General features: G+C 56.7%; 5 protein-coding genes across 5 annotated transcripts; 4 read left to right on the top strand and 1 right to left on the bottom strand.

The window, feature by feature from the left end:
* Nucleotides 1–2,431: 2,431 nt before the first annotated feature.
* On the top strand, nt 2,432–2,665 carry ColSpa_01157 (uncharacterized protein; the record flags this gene model as incomplete). Its single annotated transcript, XM_049267369.1, has 1 exon — nt 2,432–2,665. One exon carries the CDS (start codon nt 2,432–2,434, stop codon nt 2,663–2,665), a length of 234 nt encoding a protein of 77 aa, XP_049123326.1.
* Nucleotides 2,666–2,870: 205 nt separating this feature from the next.
* Nucleotides 2,871–4,630, top strand: ColSpa_01156 (aurofusarin cluster transcription factor aurR2; the record flags this gene model as incomplete). The annotated part of the gene is made up of 2 exons (XM_049267368.1): nt 2,871–3,329; nt 3,386–4,630. 2 exons carry the CDS (start codon nt 2,871–2,873, stop codon nt 4,628–4,630), a joined length of 1,704 nt encoding a protein of 567 aa, XP_049123325.1.
* A 2,089-nt stretch (nt 4,631–6,719) lies between these two features.
* ColSpa_01155 (efflux pump aflT) lies at nt 6,720–8,826 on the top strand (the record flags this gene model as incomplete). The annotated part of the gene is made up of 3 exons (XM_049267367.1): nt 6,720–6,950; nt 7,023–7,640; nt 7,726–8,826. The coding sequence occupies 3 exons, from the start codon at nt 6,720–6,722 to the stop codon at nt 8,824–8,826; spliced, it is 1,950 nt and encodes a 649-aa protein (XP_049123324.1).
* Nucleotides 8,827–13,268: 4,442 nt separating this feature from the next.
* On the bottom strand, nt 13,269–13,559 carry ColSpa_01154 (cullin-associated NEDD8-dissociated protein 1, N-terminal part; the record flags this gene model as incomplete). Its single annotated transcript, XM_049267366.1, has 1 exon — nt 13,269–13,559. The coding sequence occupies one exon, from the start codon at nt 13,557–13,559 to the stop codon at nt 13,269–13,271; it is 291 nt and encodes a 96-aa protein (XP_049123323.1).
* Nucleotides 13,560–14,576: 1,017 nt separating this feature from the next.
* Nucleotides 14,577–15,315, top strand: ColSpa_01153 (uncharacterized protein; the record flags this gene model as incomplete). Its single annotated transcript, XM_049267365.1, has 2 exons — nt 14,577–14,719; nt 14,904–15,315. 2 exons carry the CDS (start codon nt 14,577–14,579, stop codon nt 15,313–15,315), a joined length of 555 nt encoding a protein of 184 aa, XP_049123322.1.
* Nucleotides 15,316–15,829: the final 514 nt, after the last annotated feature.

Genomic DNA, 15,829 nt, shown 5'->3' with positions numbered 1-15,829 from the left:
CACCGCCTGGCCGGTTTCCAACAATAACTTTGAACCTTGGACATTGGTCTCGACCTCCCGGTCCTCTCCCCTTCCTCTCCAATTGTTCCCGAACTACCATGGTACTCCCCATCAGCGCCAGCCAGTCCCGTGGCCCGTCTCGTCACATTCGACGGCATTGTACGGGCTCCATGCAACTTTCATCCCTCTCTGGCTGCATCAGCGTCCCGCGTCAATATCGCACCTTTGTTACTCACGAACCCTGAAATTGATCTACCCTCGTCGACCCCCGATCCCATCCCGTCCCCCATCGGCGCATCCGCTTGATGCTACGCTGTGCAACCAAACCCCCAGTGCTTCCGGAACGCGGTGGGCCAAGTCACTCACAGTTTTGGGTCACGACTCTCTTCACTTTCACTCGGGTGACAAAAACCAGCACCGGGAGTTGTATGGTAAAGGGATAGAACAGCGGCGCTTGCTTTTGTCACCCAAGTGACTCTCTCTCACACACACCCCACGGTCTACACTAGTCGCTCGCTGGGCGAGGGAGTGGGTGGTGTCTCAGGGTTCTGTTACTTTCCACCGGCCGCTTTGGACATGCTGGCTGGCTAGCGCTGCGAAGGAGACGGACCGCACATGCACAAAGTCCACCTGGGCACCTTGCCCGCCTAAGCAGTGGGAGGGTATTGGCGTCATTCCTCCGCCGTTTCGTCCGTTCCGTCCGACGACCTCAACCTCACCCCCCTCTTGTTCTGGTTGACCTGCCCTGTCTCTTCTCCCCCTCCTTCACCCTAAGCTTTCTTGTCACCTGCCTTGCGAGTTCTTCGTCTCCAATTGTTCGTACCTGCAGCAACAACAACAACAACGCCCTCCCTGTGGAAATCGCGTGAGGAAAACACGCCTCGGGTCAGCAGAACCGACGCGAAGACATCGTCGCATCTTATACGTGATAAGGTCCCAAAGTACCAGCCAGACGGTCGGTAGAGACCTGCCCGGTAGTGAGACGCACACGACACACGTAGCCAGTCGTCACTTATCCCTCTTGGCTGGGTTGCGCTGCATCGGGTTTCCTGGAATCCCGAACGAGTCACGCCGAGCGACCTATGTGTTGACCCGCGCCCGTCTTTGCTGGACTAGAGACCATTACCGCAGTCCTCCCGCTTTAATTCAGTCTTCTTTCGGCTCGCTGCCGCCAACATCGACCACCACCACCACCACCACTAATCGTCCAACGCGCCAGCAAGTAGCATAACGCTACCATTGCTCAACCTTTCGCATTCCGCCGTCGCGACCCGCACAGCCGCCGCCGATTCTCCAAGCTCCCCGCCGCCCACTCCTGCTGCACTTCCCATTCACGTCTGACTGGGCGTGTCCAGCCCTTCTTCCCTTCATCCCACCAAAAAGCTCTCATCTCACATCATACCCCCAGATCCTCCGCTAAGGTACGGGTAAGCAAGGCAGCCCAGGGGCTCAAGGAACCATTGTCCATATCTACCGCCAGGCATCCGCTCCGCTTCGCTCGCTCGCATCAACGCTGCACGCGCGTCGTCTCAAAGCAGGGCGCCCTGGTCCCCCTCCCCCAGCCCAATTTACCTTGCCTGGTCTTGCCTAACCAGAACCTCGACCCTGCGCCAGGCCTCCCGCCCGCTCTTCCCGGACGAGCCCAGCCCAGCCCAGCCCACGATTGACCCTCGTCGGCGGTGTCCTCAAAGACTCATAGACGCCCTTCCCTCCCCTTCCCACTTTCTCCGCCGCACCGCACAACCCGAGAAGCATAACGGTTCAGACTCTGTCTCTCGCGCTAATCCCCGCCTCGGTTGGTCATCGACACCATCTTGCACCCAGGGCAACCTGGTATTCCCACCTCTACCCATTTCTAAGCCAAAAGAAGAAAAGAAGAAGAAAAAACTTTGGCTTTCTACTGCGGCAGATCGCACGCGCCTTGTGTGAACCTCGCCAAAGGGGGGCCCTTCTTCATCCCACTTTAGGGTCGCGTCCAGATCCGTTTGCGTTTATTAACCCTCGGGTCTCAGCGTCTCGCCACTCTATTGTTTTCTCATCTTTCCCGCCTGCTGGACCAGTGGAACGGAACCCCCCTTGCAACTGTCCAACCGACGGACTCCTCCCGCCAGGGAATCACCCATAAGGGCCGCGCGCCCACACGTTCCGAAGACTTGGGTTGTGCTAGCTACCCCGTTTCATGGACGACGTCGTCCTGATTCGAACCTTTATCGTGGCAACTACTGCATCCCCATAAGGCTGTTCAGCCTCAGCCCTACCAATGAGTACCAATCCGAACCACAACAAGAGCCAGAGGGTTCTGGCTTGTGTCCTCTGCCAGCATCGCAAGATCAAGTGCGACCGGAACACTCCATGCTCCAACTGTATCAAGGTGCGCTCTCCTTCGTTGCGCAGCTCGAATACGCGCTGACTCGTGTTAGGCAAATGTCACATGCACTCCCTCTACACCAGCTCCCGCGCGCAAGAGAAGAAGGCCAAATCAGGACTTGCAAGAGAGGTTGGCAAGATGCGAGGCTCTTCTGAAGCAATATGCTACTGCTTCGACAACGCCGCCCGCTACCCACGCAACCCTGTCGCCTTCGACTTTCGCCACTCCCTCGTCAGCTGGTCCGTCGCCGAGCATACCCCAACTGCCACTACCATCGGGTTCCGCCTCGGTTTCTGAGGACACCTCCCCGCCGACGACATCATGGAAACCAGCTGGCAAAGTAGTAGTCGAAGATGGCAGTGTCAGGTTCATGGACAGCTACCTCTGGGCAACCGTCCATGATCAGGTGCGTAGTTCCCACTCTTGTATTCGCATTGCCTCAGTTAGCCCGTCAAGTATAGTTGGTCGCCAGCTCGGCCTAACATCCTTCTAGTTGACAGCCATGCGACAAATTATCGAGGCTGAGGAAGAAGAACAAAGTGTTCTCGGATCCGACGCCGTAACCCCCGACGATAACGTAGACCTTCTTCTGAACGACATTGCCGCGATTGACCTGGAAGACGTCACGCCCTCCCCTGTCCAGATATTCAGACTCTGGCAGGTGTTCTTGGAAAGGGTCAACCCCATCACCAAACTCATCCACGTCCCCAGTCTGCAGCCACTGGTTGTAGAGGCGGCTGCGAACCACTCCAACGTCGCCAACAACGCGCAGGCCTTGCTCTTTTCCATCTATCTCGTTGCGACCCTCACCATGACGGAGTCAGAAGCGCGGCAGATGCTGGATACCTCTAAAGAGGAGGCGCTTAAGAAATTCACCGCGGGTGTCAAGGCAGCGTTGACCAAGGTCAACTTTCTCAAGAACCATGACCTGATGACGCTGCAAGCCTTGATCTTGTATCTGGTTCGTCTATATGATCGCATTAGATCCCGAGGTCTGTCTTTGCTAATTCCGAACAGATCTCCCTCCAAGGCCGGTATAACCGCCATGCGGCCTGGGTCCTCAGCGGCATCCTAATCAGAATTGCCCAAAAGATGGGGCTCCACAGGGACGGCGAGCTTCTCAATCTGACACCGTATGAGACGGAAATGCGACGAAGGCTTTGGTGGCAGATCATCATGTTGGACACCAAGTACGCCATGGTGTCGGGCTTCTGCGACACATTGCTGCCTTGGAACTGGGATACGCAGACGCCGCAAAACGTAAACGACGCCGACTTGTTCCCCGGCTCGACCGAACCCGTTCAGCCCCGGGAAGGACCAACAGAAATGGCCTTCTGCCTGCTCCTCTACGAAGTTGGTCGCTTCATCGTCGAGAACCGAATCCCCGATTTCGAGGCCGTCGTCCTCGGCGCCATGGAAAATGACAGCCAAGACTCCCAGCTGGCAACCCAGACGTCATTGGCAAAGTACCGAACTCTGGTCGATAACCTCGATGCGAAGCTCATCGCCCTCGAGAAGCGATACTGCGACCCCTTGGCCGGCAACATTCACATCGTTGCGACCAAGATCCGCTCCATGATCATCGATAAGATGCGGACGATGATGATACCAATGCGCGAACTGCCGGAATGGGGCACCGAGATTTTCAACGTGCAGGACAACATGTTCCGGATCTCCCTGATGCATCACGAGCACAACGTCGAGCTGTACGACTTTATGGAGAACACGGGGTTTGTCTGGTTTTTCAAGCTGCACTTCCAGATCGATGTCTTCATTGTCATGGCTGGGCAGCTGTACAAGAGACCAACCGGCAGACTGGCGGATCGCGCTTGGAAGGTTGTCGACAGGATATACCAGTACCACGAGGAGCTGTGGGACATGTCGAAGAAGGAGAACACGCAGCTGGGTGTCTATATGCTGAAAGCTTGGAGGGCACGAGAGCGAGCGCTGGTCCAGATGGGCCTACCCTACGAAACCCCCATCGCCATCCCACGGCTACAGGATACCGTTCCCCAATCGAGCTCGGAGGCATCGTCGTGTGGCCCCTCTCCGGCGCAGACGTTGAAGATGGAAATCCCTCAAAGGCAAGACCAACCCATGGATCAATTCCTGGGCAACTTCCTCGACACAACGAACTTTTACGACCTAGACATGTGGGCGGACTTGGGCGTCCCCAACGGCAACATGAACCAGCAGTCCACTGCAAACATGTTTGGGCAGTTTGGAAACTTTGGCGTGCCACCAACGAATAGAGGCTGGTAATTGCATGAATTTTCATCCTGGTGCCTGGGGGTTACTGGAAAGAACGGGGCAGGTGGGTATGGCATCTCTCGTCACTCAAAGAGAGAGGGCTGGCTTAGGAACTCTTTAGCTTTTGGTTTGTCTTTCTCCGGTGTTTAGGCTTAAAGTGACCACTCTCCCACATCTGTAACGATAGCACCACGAGATGACGAAACTACCTAATGGTAAATAGACGGGTGTCTATAGATGCCCTTGGGACTGCATTGCGGAGACTTGTGAATTTGGTCTTGCTCCAAGTGACAAAAGTGGCCGATGACCCTACGACGGCAAGGCGTGGAAATGATGCCGAGTCCCCTCGGCGGCTTGCGGCGACATTTCGCGATGCGAAGGATTCCGCTCATGCCTAGCCCCCCACCGCCCACCAGGTCCCTAAGTTACGAGACTTGCATATGCATTCTGATTCTTCTGGACCCCGGCCACGGCGCGGGCAGGCCTTGCTCGTCTCGATTCCAGGTCCAACGGACATTCAAAGTTCCATTGTTCGAGACGGTTCGCCCGCAACTGGATCATGTGGTCCTTTGGGGGGGGGCATGGATACTCAACATCAGGCCGTCTTACTTTGGGCTCGAGGCGGCCCCTCGCCAGGGTACCGACGGCATTGAGGCGCAGCGACCAATCCCGCGGGCGCGTCCCGGGGTGCGTTGTTGGAACTCGACGGAAGAGCAAGACTGTATGCAATGCGTGGGGTTCGGTTGTCCGAGGATTTTGCGGAAGGAGAGGGGGAGGGAGCTGTGTGGTGACATCATCAACCGCTCCGAGTCGCCGGGCCCCGATTCGTCGGGCTCGGAGGGGACTGCCTCGTTCGGAAAAGAAAGGGAACGAGATGGAAAAAGGGAGTCATGCTTGGGTGGGTAGCTCCCCGTACGAGCCAGAGGGGGGAGAGTAAGGGGAATTTTTAGAGTCGGATGGACCACGGAGCGGAGCGTTGCATATCCCCCGATGAACCGGTGTGTAAGACGCCTCGGGGCTCGGGGTGAGAGATACCCGTCCAAAGCCCGACCTCTTGGCCTCGGGACCGAGCTACCCCAATGAGAAGCCGCTCTCTCTCCCCTTTGACCTAGGTAGTACCTACCAACCTACCTAGCTGCCCACCAGCAAATGGTTCGCTAGCTCACCACCAACCAACTGGCTGGCAAACAACCCCGGGTTGGTCACACGCGCGCCCATCGCCCGCTCGGTCCCGTCTGATAGCACCCGGCTTGGAGCATTTTCCTTCCTCTTTCAGACTTCGCAGCGCGGAACAATCTGGAATTATGCGCCGCCGCCGCCATCGCCATCGCTTGTTTGTCTCTTGTCTTGTTCTTTATGCCATAGGCAGCAGCAGACTGGCGGAATAGGTCAGACACACGCGAATGAATCGGCGGATGAGTGCCGCTTACCCGACTCTCTCTCTCTGCCACAACGCGAGACCAGCTGGGCTTTCCCCCATTAGTCGTCTAGCCCTACATGTGGGCTGGCCACGGCCCGTACTAGGAGCGATGCGGAATCGATGTGTTGGTCGTCGCGCCATGGGATTGGCCCAGCCCGGAACATGCAGGGAGGGCGGGAGCCAAGATTGGAGGCTCTTTCTAGTGCGGGAAGGGGGAGAACTTTTGGCCAAAGAAGAAAGGGGGCCCCGATTTGTTTGCTGGACGTAAGTCGTCGTCATGCCGGAACATGTGCGTCGTCGACTTGTTTTCGTGACCGGATGGCGTTTTGGGTGTCCGGGGGAGCTAGTATTCGTTTTTTTTCTGGTCTCGTTTCAACTAGCCGTGCCTTGCTGCCAAGGGGAATGAGTGAAGAGATGAGAGGTATAACACCCCAGGCATTGACACCTTCATTGGATGTTTTTGTTTGCCTGCTTGTTTTTCCTCATCGTCGCCTCTTCACCCCTCTCGTTCATATCAAAGACCAAAGTTTGAATTTGCCTCGGCGTCCATATTGGGTTCATCCTGGATGAGAGCTGTCATTAGTCCCGGCTAGACGAACGGTACCGCGCAACACCAAGAAAAAGATCGTAGACTGCGAGATACCTGTTGAACACGACCACATCGAGTGATTATCAGTCACAATGTTCTTCAAGAAGCGCGACAAGGGCGCCGTCGCGGCAACGGCCACAACGACCGACCAGCCCGCCTCATCGCGGTCGAGCAAGATCCACGATGACGAGGACCAGCAACAACCCGCCCAGCATGCCCTCACTCACACCTCAACCACCCAACCCGAGATCCAGTATCCGACCGGCCTCAAGCTCTTCCTGATCATGCTCTCCATCTTCATGACTATGTTCCTCGTCGCCCTGGTAACCCCCCCCCGTCGTCTCCCTCGCTCATGCCTCCAATCTCGAAACCGTCAAACTAACACCACAACACAGGACCGTCTCATCATCGCCACGGCAATCCCCAGAATCACTGACGAATTCCACTCCGTCACCGACATAGGCTGGTACGGCTCCGCCTACCTTCTCACGACCTGCGCCTTCCAGCTCCTCTTCGGCAAGCTCTACGCCTTCTTCTCCATCAAGCACGTCTTCCTCTCGTCCGTGCTCCTCTTCGAAGTCGGCTCCGCCCTGTGCGGCGCCGCCCCCTCCAGCGTCGCCTTCATCATCGGCCGCGCCATTGCGGGTATCGGCGGCGCGGGCATCTTCGCCGGGACTATCGTCATCATGGTGCACTCCGTGCCGCTCCACCGTCGCCCAAAGTACCAGGGCGCCTTTGGCGCCGTCTTTGGCATCGCGTCCGTCGTGGGCCCGTTGCTGGGCGGCGCGTTCACGAGCAAGGCGACGTGGAGGTGGTGCTTCTACATCAACCTGCCGCTGGGCGGGGTTGCCTTGCTGGTGATTGCGTTTGTGCTGAAGCCGCCGGACCAGGAGCTCAAGGAGTCGTCGCTGTGGGCCAAGCTGAAGCAGCTGGACTTTGCCGGGACGACGGTCTTTATCCCCGGTGTTGTGTGTCTCCTCCTGGCATTGCAATGGGGAGGTGTCGAATATGCGGTGAGTCTTGTCCAAAGCCCCTTTCCATGATCCCTCCACCACCAGCCCTTGTTCGTTGTGCGAACTAAACACTAACGCCATCCAGTGGAACAACCCTCGCATGATCGCCCTTCTGGTCCTCGCCTTTGTCCTTCTCGTCTCCTTTGTCGGAATCCAAATCCTTCTCCCCGAAACCGCGACCGTCCCGCCCCGCATCATGCGCAACCGCTCCATCGCCTTCGCCTCCTGGGCCGCCTTCTCCATTGGCGGACAGATGATGATCTTTGCCTACTTCATCCCAATCTACTTCCAGGCCATCCAGGGCGTCTCCGCCGTCGACTCCGGCATCCGCACCCTCCCGCTCGTCCTCTCCATGACCGTCTTCGCCGGCGTCTCGGGCGGCATCATCACCCGTACCGGATACTACACCCCCGTCATGCTCGTGGGAACCTGCATCATGGCCATCGGCGCCGGCCTCCTCACCACCCTCCAAGTCGACACCGGCGCGGCAAAGTGGGCCGGGTACCAGGTCATCTACGGTGTCGGCATGGGCATGTGCTTCCAGGCGCCCAACCTCGCCGCGCAGACGGTCCTGAAGATGAAGGACGTGCCCGTGGGCGCGAGTATTATGTTCTTCTCCCAAACCCTGGGCGGCGCCATCTTCATCTCGGTCGGGCAGAACGTGCTCAACAACGAGCTCGTGAAGCGCATCAGAGGCCTCCCGGGGCTTGAGGGGGTCAACCTCCAGGGGTCCGGGGCGACGACTCTGACGGAGCTGCCGGCGGCCGTGAGAGGGCCCGTGCTGGTGGCCTACAACGACGCTCTGAGGGTCGTCTTCATAGTCGGGTTGGTGCTGGTTTGCTCTGTGATTATCGGCGGGGCCGGGATGGAGTGGAAGAGCGTGAAGACGGGAGAACAGGCGAGGATAAAGGCCAAACAAGACCTCGAGGCGGCCGAGGCCGGGGCCGCTGTGGGTGGCATTTCAGGGGTCGGTGCGGCCGCTGTGGCTGGGGAGGCGCGAAAAGATAAGGAAGCGGACGAGGACAGCGAGAAGGAGCTCGACGACGAAAAGGTTCGGGAACGAAGTGTGGATGGCGGTGTTGCTTCAGAGAAGACGGAAACAGGGTTGGACATCAACCCGGTATCCCGCCAGGAGGATGAGATGACCATTGTCGGGTCGGAGCCTGGAGCGACGAAGAAAAACTAGGAAAGGGAGACACGATGGAGTTCAACAAAGGACGGAAACAGTAAGTCGCCAGGTTCGGCATTTTAAGAGCAGAACACACAATACCCCTCTCGATCCAAGTAAACCTAATGTAATGTATGCAAGACCGGAGTCTGCAACACGGACGTTTGTATATAGAAGATAAAGATAAGAGCAAATAGCTACCAAGAGAAACCTCCCTACAGACGAAATAGCATTTACGCTAAAACTATGCGTATATGATTTTGTGTCAGAACTCACGACATCCTGGTATCATGAGTGGCATTGAGTTCAATAGTCTTGAGACTAAAGAAGATGGCGGATCATTGAACAGCAAACTTCGAACTGTATGAAAATTTGGGTTAAAAGCACAATCACGCAAGTTCAGAAAAATCACCAGGGCGATGCTGAAATCTTGTTCGTCCTCTGCTGTTCATATCGCTCTAAGTAGTGCCTGATGATTTCCAGGCCGGCCTCGAATTTTTCCTCACTTTACAGGACGCGGTTCTCCTTGCTCTCCTCACGCAAATTTCTAAGCTGCGTCTGGAACTCCTTGTTGACCCACTCCCAGTAAGCGTTCCAAGCCTGGCTGGCACCGCCCGCGTTGGCGTTTGCTGCCGCCTTGCCGGAACCCCCTTGGCACCCTTGAGTCTATCGCCAAGCAAGAGCGTCACTCTCAAGACGCTCTTGTTTGCCTCCTCCTGCTTCTCCACGTCCTGCTTGACGGCGCCATCCTTCAGCTTAGTCGACAAGATTGCGCGGTATGCCTCGGCGATGGAGTCCAGGCGGCGGCTCGTCTCATCAGGATCGAGAACGATAAGCTTAGACACCATCAGGTTGCAGAGACTGCGAATGTCATTGTCGTCTTTCAGGCCGGCAACCACGCGGTCGTAGAAGTCAATGTTGTTGATCCTTGAGAAAGCCGTCTCCATGAGAGCGTACAACGTCTCGTATGCACTCTGCAGTCGTGGTTAGCGTAGCCTCAAGCAGGGTCGAGGTAATACATACCTTGCGGACTTCAAGGCCATCATCCACCATATGTTTGAAGGGGCCCATCATGACTTCACGGATCAACTGTGGCTTGATGACTGACTCGGCCAGAACAAACGGCATCAGCTCGCCGAGGTGAGGCAGGATGAGATCGGGCTTGTTGTGAGCCGCCGAGTTCAATGTTGACATGGCCAAGCGGCGGTTGTCCATCTCCGAGTCTTGGAGCATGACGAGGAGCATGTCAACAAGGACGTTCTTGAGCATGGCGTCAAAGGCCTCGTCACTGTCAGGTAGCGTGTAGCGGACGGCTTGCACCGCCATGCCACGGATATCAGGGTTCTGGTCTCTCAGAAGTGACTTCCAAATGTTAGCCAGAATTCAGTCTCGTCATCAAGCTCATCAACGTACCTGCAACTGGGGCATAAATGTCTGGGAGTCGATAATGGTCAGCCGACCCACACACTCTGCGCAAACGACACGGTTGTCAGGGATGGTGGAGGCAGAGAGAAGGTGCTGCCAGATATCGCCGGCAAACTTGGCAACCTCCGAGGACAAAACAGTGACTTGTTGCAAGATCTCTTTGATCGATTGAATCAGCAAGTACTGCGTGTTGCCACCCTTCTGCATGGTTTCCAGAATTACTGGGAGGTACTCGGAAACGTTGCCCGAGCCCGCACGGCCGAGAGCCACTGCGGCCGAGATCGAGACTTTGTCGGGCTCATCGTGGAACTGCTGCAAGAATAGGTCTGGTTTCAAGGGTGAGTTGGCTCCAAGACGGAGACCGGCCTCACCGAGCACCGCCAGTGCCAGGCTCAAGCGAGCGTCATCCTTGTTGTTTGAGCTGGTCTGCAGCTCGGAGATGAAGCTTTCGACCGTGACACCAGCAGAGCTTCCGCTGGCAACGAGAAGCGCGCCAATGACCTTACCAACCACAACGGGGTCACCTTCGATACTAACGTCCTTGAGAAGGCCTTGCATGAGCGGCTGGCCGGCGCCGCTCTCGCCCACTTTCGTGACAAGGATGAGGATCTGGTCCAAGACAATGCTGGCATAGCTAGACTTGAGGAGACTGCAGATGGTGGCGGTCATCGATTGTGTGACAACGAGGTCTGCGTTCTCCTCGACGAGACTTGCCAAAATAAGTAGGGCCGGTGCCAGCAAGTGGGTGTCGTTATTGCTGACCACGGGCACCAACGCCGAGACAAGGCCCTGGATAGTGTTTGCGTCTAGCTCGCCCCTGGCCGTTGGCGACACGATCAAGTGCTTTAAAGCCAGGATGCTGGAGCCACGAAGGGATCGGTTGGCCTTGCGCAGCTGTCCTGCCAGCTCCAATGCAACCTCCCGGATCCACGACGTTTCGAGCTGTCCACTGCTAGTGCTGAAAGCGGCAACGTTGTCGACGGCTCTGACGGCAGCAAGGCGGGTCGTCTCGTTCTTGAGTCGGTCGAGCAGAGCAGCCAAGGCTGCTTGACGCTTGTCCGCCTGGATCAAACCAGCGCCATCGGCACCAGAAGTTCTCGACAGAAGCACGCCCAGAGCGTGGATACCACGCTGTTTGACCTCGGCATCGGCGTCAGTTGCGGTGATTCTGTCCATGATTGTGTCAAAGAGCTTCTGCAACTCGCCCTTGAATTTCTGTGCCGTCATCTTGGACCGCGGGGGTGTGATTGCCTTCACCAGTTCCTCGATCGTTCCGATGGCTTCACTTGAGATCTTGTAGAACCGATCATTTGCTGCCGCAATCACACCGGCAACAATCTTGGTCAGATACGGTTGCAGGAGGCTCGAAGAGTGAGTCTTGGCAATGTCGCTGGTGAGCTTCAGAGCAGCAACACGTAGAGTGCTGGGCGTGGCCGACGCATTGCCACCGGACGCTGCAAGGGATGAGGCGAGTGCAGAAGCTCCGGTGGGCTTGATCGACTCAATGATGGGGCCAATGGCATCGTTGAAGTAGTCGGACAGACCACCTCGCTGAACCGTGATGATGTCGTCCAGGAGGTTAATGATTGCCTGCTTCGTAGGGATTACCTTGCCCTTGAGCAGTTTCGTGGAAGCCTTAACAATCGTCGGCGTAAAACGGGCTAGGTCGGCGCGAGGACCGCTAGAGGGGATCCTCTCCAGGGTCGGAGAGGTCAAACCAGTGGCAGTGTGGGGGGTGTTCATAGACCCGCCGCCGCTGCTCTGCCGTCTACGCTTCCGGCTGACAGGGATCAAACTGGGAGCCTCCGGCTCTTGGTCGTCGAGTGACAGATCGGTGGGGTAGATGCCCTCGCCAGTCTTTCGGACAAGCAGGGACAAGCAGGAGATGACCTCAAGACGGACATTCTCTTCCCTCTCGTCGAACCTCTTGACCAATGTGGGGCCGGCCTGGCTGTAAAGGACGCCGTTCTCCAGCAAGTCGCCGCTTCCGCGGGTAGAGATGAGAGTGTAGAGAGCCTTGGCGGCACAACGACGGACCTTCCAGCTCGCGTCGTCATCGTCGTCGAAACCGGCATCATCCTCGAATTCGTCGTCCGCATCCTCCTCGTCTTCCTCTTCGTCGACCTCCATGTCTTCGTCGTCGTCGCCCATGGCGTAGTTGGGGTCGTACTTGAGATATCTGAGAGTCGCCTTGATGGTTTCATCGGTAAATGGGCGCATCTCCGTCGGGCACGCCGCAAGGAATGACTCTAGGGCCACGAGAGCGGACTCCCGCACCTCGTTGAAATCCTGTCCGACATCGTCTCCGTCGCTAATTTCCTCTAGGTGCTTCTCAAGCTCGCCCTCGCTGAGGGCCTGGAGGATGAAGGGCACCAGCGTACTTAGGTATGTACCGAACCGGGCGGGGATCGATCTTGCCAGAGACCCAGTAATCGAGATGTATAGGCGGCGCGTTACGGCGGAGAGTTCGGGCTTGGCGAGGTCGTTGGCCATCCGCTGGACCAACTGGTCCAGCAGGTCATCCGACAGGTGAACAGCGAGAATCGAAATCGCCACCACGGCCCTCTTCTTGACGACCGAGGATGTCTTGTCGTTCTCCAGCAGGCTGATGACCGCATCCTGCATCGCCTCGACCTCGAGAGCTGACAACATCGTGCCGAAGCACCTGACGACCTCGATGAGAATATCAACCGACTCTGCGCTCAGGTCCTTGTCCACCTTGAGGAGCCCTTGCGGGACAGGCGGCAGCTGGATGTTGTTGGAGGGGTTTTGCGGCTGGACCTTGCCGCCGGGGCCCAGCAGTCGCGGGATGAGGACCCGGCTAACAGCCTGATAGGATTCCTGGACCTCTTTCGAAGGCGGCAGGCCAGGTGTGGGTTTCGGCAGGGCCATGATGACGGCGCGCAGGGCCAACGAGGGAACAGCATTGTCAACAGAGTTCTTAAGCTTGATGGCGGAGAGCTTCTCGATCATCGGCGCGATAATGGGTGTCGGGACCTTCATGACCAATGGGCCAAGACTGCGGCGGCAAACGGTTAGCTCTTGCCCAAGGGATCGGGGGTCGGGAAGGGGTCCTGCTCGCACCATTTGATGGCCAGGTTTTGAACCTCTCCATTCTGGTCGTCGAGCGTCTTGATGATGCTATCAACTGTGCGCGCGGCGACGTTGTAGTCGTGGTGCAGAAAATCGGGCTTGCCGTTGGCCAGGACCTGGAGCAAGTCGTTGAGGGACATGAAACGGAAGTCCGGGTCGGCATCTCCCAGCTTCTGGACGAGTTGGATCACCGTCTGGGGCGTCGGGTTCTGAGGCACGCTCGACGAAGACATGTTGGCGGTCGCTTTGGTGTAAACTGACGGGGGTATCGACTGCGGTGGAAGGAGGCGATGCGGGGGAGGAGGAGGTCGGAGGAGGTCGCAGCAGGTGGCGTGTTAGCGGGACTCTGTGGCTCTGACCATGCAGAGCAAGAGCATAAAATCGACCGTCCTGCGAGGTAGAGGTTTGGTTGAACAATAGACGTTGAGCTGCCGCAGGCGAATTGGGGTGCTTTGTTGTATGTTTGGTTAATCGACAACCGAGACCCTCGTCAAAGAGGCGTTGTTTGGTGGTGGGGTCGAGAGGTCGACCCAGTGAGCTCCAGGCAGGAAGGTCCAGCGTCGTTGGGCGGGATCAGGTAAGGGTAGCGTCCCTCACTGCCTGCTACATAATACCTTACGTACGGGTCGCTACTGCCCCGCGAAAGTGGACCCCATCTGCCTGCCTGCCCGCGACGACCTCCGCTGGCTGAAGCACCGCCGAGAGCACCGTGCAGGCTCCGTTTGCAGGAGGTCTCGGATATTCGGTATATCCAGTCCCCGGTGTTACATAATCGGTGACAGCTCTACACCACCTACGCCTCGGGATTTCATGGTCTGTGCTGTGAACTTCCAACTTACCCCAGCGATGTCGTCACCACGAGCTATGGGGAACCAGCCACCCCGGCATCTGGAAGCATCCAGCCTCTTCACTTCCATTGGCCGATGCTCTCGAAGCTCGTTCCCGTCCAGTTTCCACCCCAGCTTTGCTGGCTGTTGCTCTGCAGCTCGCAGCTCCGAGCTCCAAACTTCGGATGGCAGGTCTGGCCAAGCGCCCGAAATCCCTCCCACCCCCGGCTTTTTTTAACGTTGCTTTTGCTTGCCTCTCTTCCAAGCGTATCTTTTTGGTTCTTGTACTTTTTCTCTCTGTACATTCTACTAGAAGACATCTCCAACTACTCAATTGACTTATAGTTCAGCCGTCCTGCTCCATTGTTTGTTCCATCAAGACACATCGAATCATTCCAAGGTCTAATTCTGGTATTCTTCAACATGTCTTTCGCCAGAGCTGCTTCCATTCGCGCCACCCTCCGAGTTTCGGCGCGCCGGACCATTCGGCCCCATTTCCGTCCTCAGTTCGCCCAGAGGACCTATGCCAGCCAACATGGCGCGAAGCCTCAGAGTGAGCTCCCTCTGTAAGTCGATTTCACCTTATATCCTCTCAAAAGCCAGTTCAGTTTTGATACGAACCTTCTTTTTGCGAATGTGACATGTCCTGAACTATCGATTCTGTCTTGCTGACCAGCGTTCGCCAAATAGTGCCATTGGCTCACTAACCTTCTTTCTTGCCGGTCTCGCCGTCATCCAGCCCTGGAATAGCCCGTCCCCTAAGAGCCACGCCGCTCACGCTGGACACGCGGAAGAAAAGCACGAGGAGCCTGAGAAGACTGAGAAGCCTGAGAAGCCTGAGGAGAAGCCTGAGGAAGAGGAGAACAAGGACGGCAGCCCCGAGGAGAAGTCCGAAGAGAAGTCCGAGGACGAGCCTAAGGAAGAACCCGAGGAGAAGGAGGAGAAGCCCGACTCCGAAGAGAAGCCCCAGAAGGACTCGAAGGAGGACTCCAAGCCTGAGAAGGAGGAAAAGTCCGACAAGCCCAAGGAGGAGTCCAAGGACGACAAGAAGTCCGACGACGACTCCAAGAAGGAGAACAGCGAGTCCGACGACAACAAGGATGACAAACCCAAGGACGAGAAGAAGGAAGAGTCCAAGGACGACGAGAAGAAGGGCAACTAACCCCCTAACCTCCCGAACCAAGCCCCACCATCATGATCCCGACGCATCCCCAATCATTCACGATCATGAGCCCAAAAACTTCTCTCACTGTAAAATGGACCACGACGTGTCCGTTGAAGAGGGGGGCAATCCACCAAAACATGTGCATAAATCGACTGTCCATTTCGACCCTATTCTAATACATAATGGCACCCCAGTCCCAGATTTCATAGACTTCGTTCCCATCGCCAGCTGCGCTTGTCTCTCCAGCTTCGGCCTTCACGTGTGAAGAACACGGGCAAAGCACAAAGTCACCGTCTTGCTAAATCCAAAGTTGAGAATCTTTGTTTCTTTGCATCAGTCGTACTATCTACATTGAGCCAATCCTTTGAGTGTTTACTTTGCCAAGCTCTACAAAACGCCAGTCGCAGGACACCAGCCCTCCTGCTATGTGGTATCAAGAAAGAAAATAACGAAAAGGACAGTCCAAGTTGCCGTGGAGCCGAAGCCTTCCCAGGTGCAACTGTTTGCATAT

Source organism: Colletotrichum spaethianum (assembly GCF_022836535.1).
Source record: "Colletotrichum spaethianum MAFF 239500 DNA, contig02, whole genome shotgun sequence".
NCBI classification, from domain to species: domain Eukaryota; kingdom Fungi; phylum Ascomycota; class Sordariomycetes; order Glomerellales; family Glomerellaceae; genus Colletotrichum; species Colletotrichum spaethianum.
The sequence above is the reverse complement of the archived record's forward strand: the minus strand, read 5'-3'. Positions and strand labels throughout refer to the sequence as shown.